This window comes from Arachis stenosperma, chromosome 2 (assembly GCF_014773155.1).
Source record: "Arachis stenosperma cultivar V10309 chromosome 2, arast.V10309.gnm1.PFL2, whole genome shotgun sequence".
In the NCBI taxonomy this organism is placed as follows: domain Eukaryota; kingdom Viridiplantae; phylum Streptophyta; class Magnoliopsida; order Fabales; family Fabaceae; genus Arachis; species Arachis stenosperma.
In genome coordinates this window covers 1,541,872-1,549,438 of record NC_080378.1, presented here as the reverse complement: position 1 = coordinate 1,549,438, position 7,567 = coordinate 1,541,872, and the positions used below count along the sequence as shown (strand labels likewise).

General features: G+C 35.7%; 1 protein-coding gene across 1 annotated transcript; it reads left to right on the top strand.

Annotated features, from left to right (window-relative positions):
* Positions 1–676: 676 nt before the first annotated feature.
* LOC130958956 (uncharacterized) lies at positions 677–2,904 on the top strand. Its single transcript, XM_057885252.1, has 5 exons — positions 677–1,075; positions 1,405–1,543; positions 1,663–1,892; positions 2,319–2,492; positions 2,611–2,904. The coding sequence occupies exons 1-5, from the start codon at positions 917–919 to the stop codon at positions 2,695–2,697; spliced, it is 789 nt and encodes a 262-aa protein (XP_057741235.1). The 5' UTR covers positions 677–916; the 3' UTR covers positions 2,698–2,904.
* Positions 2,905–7,567: the final 4,663 nt, after the last annotated feature.

The window sequence follows — 7,567 nt, the reverse complement described above, 5'->3', positions numbered from 1 at the left end:
TAATCGAGATAATATTTAATTTGGTTCCTGAATTTACACGCGAATCTCAATTTAGTCCCTAAAGTTTCAATTGTTTCTATTTAGTTTCCCAATTTTGTGAACATAACTCATGTTAGTCATTGAAACAATTTTCAACTAACGGAACACTGTCGTGACAGTCGGATGCCACACTAAACTTTGTAAAATGATGTCGTTTTGATTTTGGCACTCAAATAATCTAAAAACATCCTAAATGGTGTTTATTAAAATTTTACCTAACAAAATAAGTAATACGATGTCGTTTTTGAGCTATTTAAATATCAAAACCAAAACTGTATCATTTTAGAAATTTCAACGTGACATGTGATAGTTTATAACAGCGCTCTATTAATATTTTTATATTAAAAATGGTTTTAGAGATTAATATAAAGCATGTTTATAAACTTTGAGGATTAAATAGAGACAATTGAAAACTCAGAGACTAAATTAAGACTCACATATAAATTAAGGGACCAAATCGAATATTATCTCATACTTAATCTTTTTCCGACAGGAGTTGTTGTCGATGCTTTTGGTCAAACTGAAATCCACATCAGCATGATGATGGAGCAACGCGCCTGAAAGCACGTGGAGTAAATAACACTCCCCTTAACACTTATCACTTATATATATATGTTTCTTCTTCTTCTAGTTCTTCGCACTTTGCTACTTATATATATATATATATATTCCAATCTTTTCTCTTCCGCACTTAATCTAAAACCCCTTTCTTTCTATTCAATTTTAATCGGGATTCGTCGTTTTGTTCTTCGAACCCTAACCCTAGAACCATTATTCGATATCTTTTTTATTCCAATCGAAATTGAAATTGGGGGTTAATTGATTTTTGGGGGAGCTGAATTACCGAGCGGGGAAACCACGATCGGAATTTTGAACGATGTCTGCTGCCGTGTGCGGAAGCAAGAGATCTTTCTTCGAAGAACTTCCCCCTTCGCCGCCGCTCTCCAAGAAGCTCCGTTATTCATCACCGATTCGATTCGCTCCTCCTTCTCTCATTGATCACCTTCGAACCTTTTTCCCTCACATGGATGATCTGGTATTTTTCTTTTCAGTATCATGAGTTTTCTTCCCCCTTTTGATGTAACCTTCTATTTTCTAATTGAGTTTTAATTTCAGGATATTTTTCTATTTCCAGTTTTTAATTTTTTTCAAAAATTTACTTTGCTTCTTGGTTAAAACGTTTCCCTTCAGCTAGTGATGGTGATGCGATAATTTGAACTGCGTAATTTTTCAAGAGAAGTGATTGCTAGATTAAGAAGAAAACTATATTTTTTGGATTTTGAATGAGCATGAGCTGTATACTTGTGATGATCATGGGTTGATGATCTTCAAATTTTGAATATGTGATTCTGCTTTTACTTATAGGTTCTAGAGAGAGCACTTGAGGAATGTGGCAATGATCTAGATGCTGCCATCAAGAGGCTGAACGAGCTTTGCTTGGGGACTACTGATGGAAATACTGGAACTGCTGAAGAACCACAAGTTGAAGTTAATGCGGATACAGGTATCATTTTCATTGAATGTTTAGTTTATTGAATATTGAATTATTAGGGAAAAGGATTCTGCTTTTACATATCCTTGAATTGAGTTAGTTGTCAAAAGTTTAGTGGTTAATCTTTGCAGATAAGTTGGAAGATGATGGGCTTGCTTCTGCTTCTGCTTCTGCTTCTGATAACTTGCCTGCAGTGGACAACCTTCCTAAAGATGGTGCAGAATGGGTCGAATTTTTCGTACGAGAAATGATGGTTGCTACTAGTGTTGATGATGCTAGAGCTCGAGCTGCTAGAATGCTGGAAGCTCTGGAGAAATCAATAAGTGCCCGTGTAAGCGCTGAAGCAACAAATGTTCAGAAGGTATTCGTGATAGAACCATTCAAGCAACGTGTTTACCAAGCATTATGTTATATCTTGCATGACAGTATCTCACTTATTGAATGCCCTTAGCAAGGGACAAATAGTTTTGTACTGTATGTTATCCACTTGCTGCTATTGAAGTAGCACTTGGTCAGTACTGGTCCATTTCAGGAAGAATTATATAGTGGACACAGGCTGAGGACATTGGTCCTGACTTTTTTACAAATGACTTTTGTGTTATTGTCTGTAATGTGTATATACCCATCTTAGTTCAGTTACTAATGATTGATCATAACACTATGGGAGAGGATGAAACTTGCTATGCTTAGACATTTGTTTTATGATTTTCTTTGAATAAACACACATTGCATGCTGAAGATTATACTTATCAGTTAAAAATAACAGTATCTTTTTATATCTTTTCAGGAGAATTTGTTGCTAAAGGAGCAAATTCAGGTGCTGATTAAGGAAAGAAATTCTTTCAAAAATGCGTTTAGAATCCAGCATGAGCGTTTTTCTGATTATGATGAAAAGAACCAAGAGTTGCAGCATTTGAAGCAGTTAGTATCTCAATATCAAGAACAGATCAGAACTCTTGAGGTCAGTATCAATTTTATCTCTATTTCACACTAATCTCATTATTTCATTTAAATTTCTCTTTGATAACATGCCTTTGTATATTCTAATATAACCTTGAGTTACATGGTTTTGTTGGTAGGTGAACAACTATGCTTTGGCAATGCATTTGAAGCAAGCTCAACAAAGCAACCGCTTTCCAGGGCATTTCCCTCCTGATGTCTTCTAATTGCACAATGCAAATATTAGGAATATGTCATAATAAAGCCACCAAAGTAGCTGAATTTTTTTTGTTGGGTCTAAGGTTCTGTCATTATTAGTTTCTGAGGGGGAAGGTAGGAATTGCATTCCATATGCTGTCAACCCGGCTTATAATTATAATTTGATGTTGTAAGATGTTCTCAGTTAATTCAATTATCGCGGTTTAATTACTCTATTTTGTTTTTAATTGTTAGCACTGAGCAAGAAGCATATTTTGCTCTTAGAGCAGCTTTCTCTCCAATATTGTTCATAAATAAAACTTGTTGTTTGACTGTTGAGCATTGCACTTATTCGTGCAACGTTTTCACTCGCAATTACTTAAATTCTTAGAAAATTTAAACTAAAAATCTCCATCTCAATTTGTTCTAGCTTGTAGCAGCGAATAATTGAGGCATGCCATTTTAAAATTTTGCCCATTCATTGCTCTCCTGTATTTCTCTTCCTATGCAAACTTCCTCTAAATCTTATTATCTATCGAATGCAAGCACTGAAAAACCTTTGCATAATATTTCACAGGCCAATGGTGATACCACAAAATATAGAGAATTAAGTAAGATGCTTAAGGATAGATGTTTGGTTAAATTTAGTTAAAACATTAAGTTGGTAGCATTTTTCTTAAAATTGTTTCCCTCCAAATTTAAACCCAAACTCAAATATAGATAAATCCACATGCTCGAATAATGTTTTATTCATCATCAAGATCGTCCATAATATTGTGTTGATTCTGCTTTCTAGAATTAATTCTACATTGCACTTGAGACAACTTCTTGGCTTCTCTGAAATTACTTGGTTGAAACTTGTTTGTATTTTAGGCCTGGAAGCTTTCTTAACTTGTCTGGGTAATTGCTTTTCGGCTTCTTCTAGTCCCTTCAGTTCTCGTTCTAACCAAGAGGGTACCACATACTCTTATGAAAGGAGAAGAAAAGAAAATGAATCATTCTTTGAGTGTGTCTTTTGGATTGATTATAGTTAATTCTGTTTTCTAGAATTGATTCTTCATTGTACTTACTCATAGATATCAAACAAGAAATCATGCATATCACGTGTATAGCTTTTGTAGAATGAATAATTGGTTTGAGGATATTTAAAATTAGGAAAAGTATAGGTAGACAATGTGAACAATGGATATATCGGATGTTCAATTTACTAGGTATGCGGATGATTATTCTAATAATAAGATTTATATGAGTAATTTGGAGTGTAGTGTATTTTACTTAAATTTGCCCAATTTTAAGACTCGTTGTTCATGTTGTTCAAAAAAATTAATTGGTTATCTAGCATAACCTTTAAAATTATTCTTACTAAGTTTCTCAAGAGAAACATGCAGCGTTGTTCTCAACTCTTACAATTACAAACGCCAATTCTACGTTTTCTTCTCAATTATTGATGATGGTAGTAATGTTTGCTTGGTGAACATAAACTCTGTCATTAATAAGAGTACATTGAAATCTTGAAATAATAATTCAACTGAAGCATTTAAGGTTATGTAGAGATTATTTGGTATGATGTGATTTTGATCAAAATTGGTTTAGTATCAGAATCACTATGATTGATATTAAAAAATAGTATATATATACTAATAGCTTATTAATATTGAATAACATTTATGTCACAAGTAAGCATGGTTAGAAAGCTAATTTAAAAAATAAAACATAATTAATCCTTGATATCTTAGCACATAGATATAAGTAGAATCATTCAATCTTTTTAGATAATCAAACAAATGATTAAGAGGCATAACAGGATAATATTCAAATACAACTTATTGTTCACATACTCATCATGCAATGTGAGTGATGGTTTATTCATAATTAAACACACAAAAGTGGATGGTTTATCCATCCACTGCTACCTTCATAATTGCTCCCGCATCGATGACCATCTGTCCTCCCCATAGAATTCCCTAAATATATCTTCAAACTTTAAGTTAGCATTGCTGCCCATGCTTTCTTATACAGCTCTCCTTGCCTAGTTTCTAATACACTTCTATGAAACTCACGCAGATAACTTGCCAACCAGGTTTCCTCCCTGTTCTCCATTGTTGGATGCATACTATCGAGTAGGTGGGTTGAGGTGAGAAAACAAATGACTCGGAGTGTGTTTGGTTGTTTTACAATCTGGTTAAGTCAAGCTCAAAGTCTTTGATTTTCTGTTTCTTAATTTTAAAACAATCACATTTGGAATCCACATCTGAACCCCAATTAAGTTTGAATCACAAACCAAAGATCCGAATGACTGGGATTTCTTCAATCCCAACCCAGCCACGTGCATGTGAAAAAGAGAGACACTTGGGACAAGGGATGGTGAAGGATGCCATTTGGAACAAACCCCACAAACCAAAAACCGATTTTTTTTAGCTGCTGAGCTCAAATGACAGTGTTGATCTAGCGAAGTGGGTGAGCTAGAATATAAGGATTCTTTGTGGCGATGAGGTCCAAGAAGGAATGGAGAATGGTGTGCGAGGAAATGGAGAAAAGCTTGCAATGAATGATGGAAACTACGAAGGAGGAACATTGGTTTTAACAGTGTGTGGCTTTGGTTTCGATGATTCCAATGAAAAGTATGACCTCTGTTCTACATGAGTTCTTTACGAGTCCTGACCCAAATAGTATTGAGCTATAGCTTGAGAGTGCATCACGGATTCCAACAAGTTACTTAAGAGACCTCTCACTCTTCCCAATGACATAGTGCCTACCCCAAGCGTAGAGTGCAAGGCCATCATAATGGATACTGAATCCGTACCAAAGGAAGAAGTGCAAGCTGCTAAAGGGTCAGAGGAGAGAGAAGCTCCAGAAAAGACTGAGGTTACCCTATTACATGCTCCCTCTGTGACACCCATTCAAGAGTTTGAAGCACCACACCCTCAGAATCCCCAAAAGGAGACCAAAGACGAGCACTGCTCACAGTTTTTGGAAGTTTTTAAGAAGCTACAAATCAATATTCCTTTTATTGAGGTTTTGAAGCAGAGGCCTCTCTCTACTGGAAGAAACTTTATTGATACTAAGAGAGGCAAATTGGTGTTGAGGTTACGAAAGGATTAGATGGTTTTCAAGGTTTTTAAACCTCTACTACCCCCTGATAAAGGAGGTACTTGCATGCAGAGTACAATACTGAAACTTCCTCCCTTGGTGGAAACTCATACAGTTTCCCCATCCATCAAACATAAGTTTGGTGTTGGGTGTGCACTATCAACCAAGGAGGAAGGTCCCAAAAGAAGGATGCATAGGGGATGGAAAAACAACAATATCCCTACTGAAGGCTTCTCACCAGGGACGAGGGTAGTATTTCTTGCAAGCCCAGTCCTACCTCAGGCAATGAATAGGATCCTGTCTCTTGAGCATATTAAGCTGATCCATGAGAGCACAGGAAGGAAGTTCCCAGTGAGGAGTGAGGATTTATTCCTCTATGACTATGTTCCTCCTTGAAGGAATTGACCGTCAAGCTAGTGACGGTAAAGAAGCGCTTGTTGGGAGACAACCCAACCATGAGTAGAGTACTATTGTTTTTATTTATTTTGTTTATCTCCATTTGCTTTCATTTTAACTAATTTCCATAAGTTTCCCTTACTTGTTAACGTTTGTGATCATGTGTAACATTTAGAGCAGAAATAGGAACGCATAGGAGAAAAACAGAACACCTTGGAGAGTGCCCCTTACTAGCGTTCAATGCCAGAAGGGAGAAGAGAGTTGGGAGTTCAACGCCCATAAGGGAAGCAGTTCTGGCATTCAATGCCAAGAGGGGACCAAGTTTTCTTTGCTTGTGGATAAGCAAACTGTCTAAGTTTGGTGTTACAGAGCGAGCTCCAGGTGTATATTATCATGAATGGTAACAAAGGGAGATGAATCATTTTCACATAAGAGAACAGCCTGAGCAACCATTAGTACTGAGGTGGTTGAGTTTCATTCTCCCTTTCTTTCTATTTTTCAGTATTTCATTCTGTTTTCTATTCCTGATTTTACATGATCACTATTAAGGTTTTCTTTTCTTTTTAGTCTAGTAGTTTAAATTTTCAAAAAAAAAATGGGTTTAAGATATCTTTTGTACCCCACAACAAGCTTAAAAAGAAAATTTTTGAAAAAAAAAAAGTAGTAAAATACATAAGATATTGAGTTATATCATGAGTTATTCCAATTACTTTGATGTGGTGGCTTTGCCTTTACTTTCTGAATGTATGTATTAATAGTGCATAATTGATATTGAAGTTAAGTATGTTGGCTTTTGAAGAACAGTAAATTTAGAAAAGTATTATCGATTCTCTGAAAAATAAAAAATATTTATTCTTGAAGCAAGAAAAAGTAGCAAAAAGAAAAAAAAATAAAAGAAAAAAAAGCTCAAAAAGAAAATTCAAAAGAGCAAGGATCCAAGGCTTTGAGCATCAATGGTTAGGAGGGTCAAAAATTAGCCTAGAAAGCTCAAATGAGTTGCTGTCCCTAACTATATGCTTGTGGTGTGAAGGTGTCAAGTAAAAGCTTGAGACTGAGCAGTTAAAGTCGTGATTCAAAGCTAAAGAGTACGCTTAAGAACTCTGGGCACCACTGTCTGGGAATTTAAGCAAAGCTAAATTCGAATCCAAAGGGTTCCCCCAGTTAAGTGCCTGTGGCGTTTATGTATCCAGTAGTAATAAGGGAAAACAAAACGCTTAGAGTCACGGCTAGGCTCAAAAGGTGCAAAGCACCAAAAGAAGTTATGTTGAAGAATCAAGAAGAGCTTAAAGAAGAGAATCAATAATATTATCCAGATTCTAGTTCCAAGAGAGGCCAATGCTTCTGAGCTTCAAAGGAAAGTGAGATGCCAAAACTATTTAGGAGTAAAGAGCTAATAGCCCCATTCAATTAATT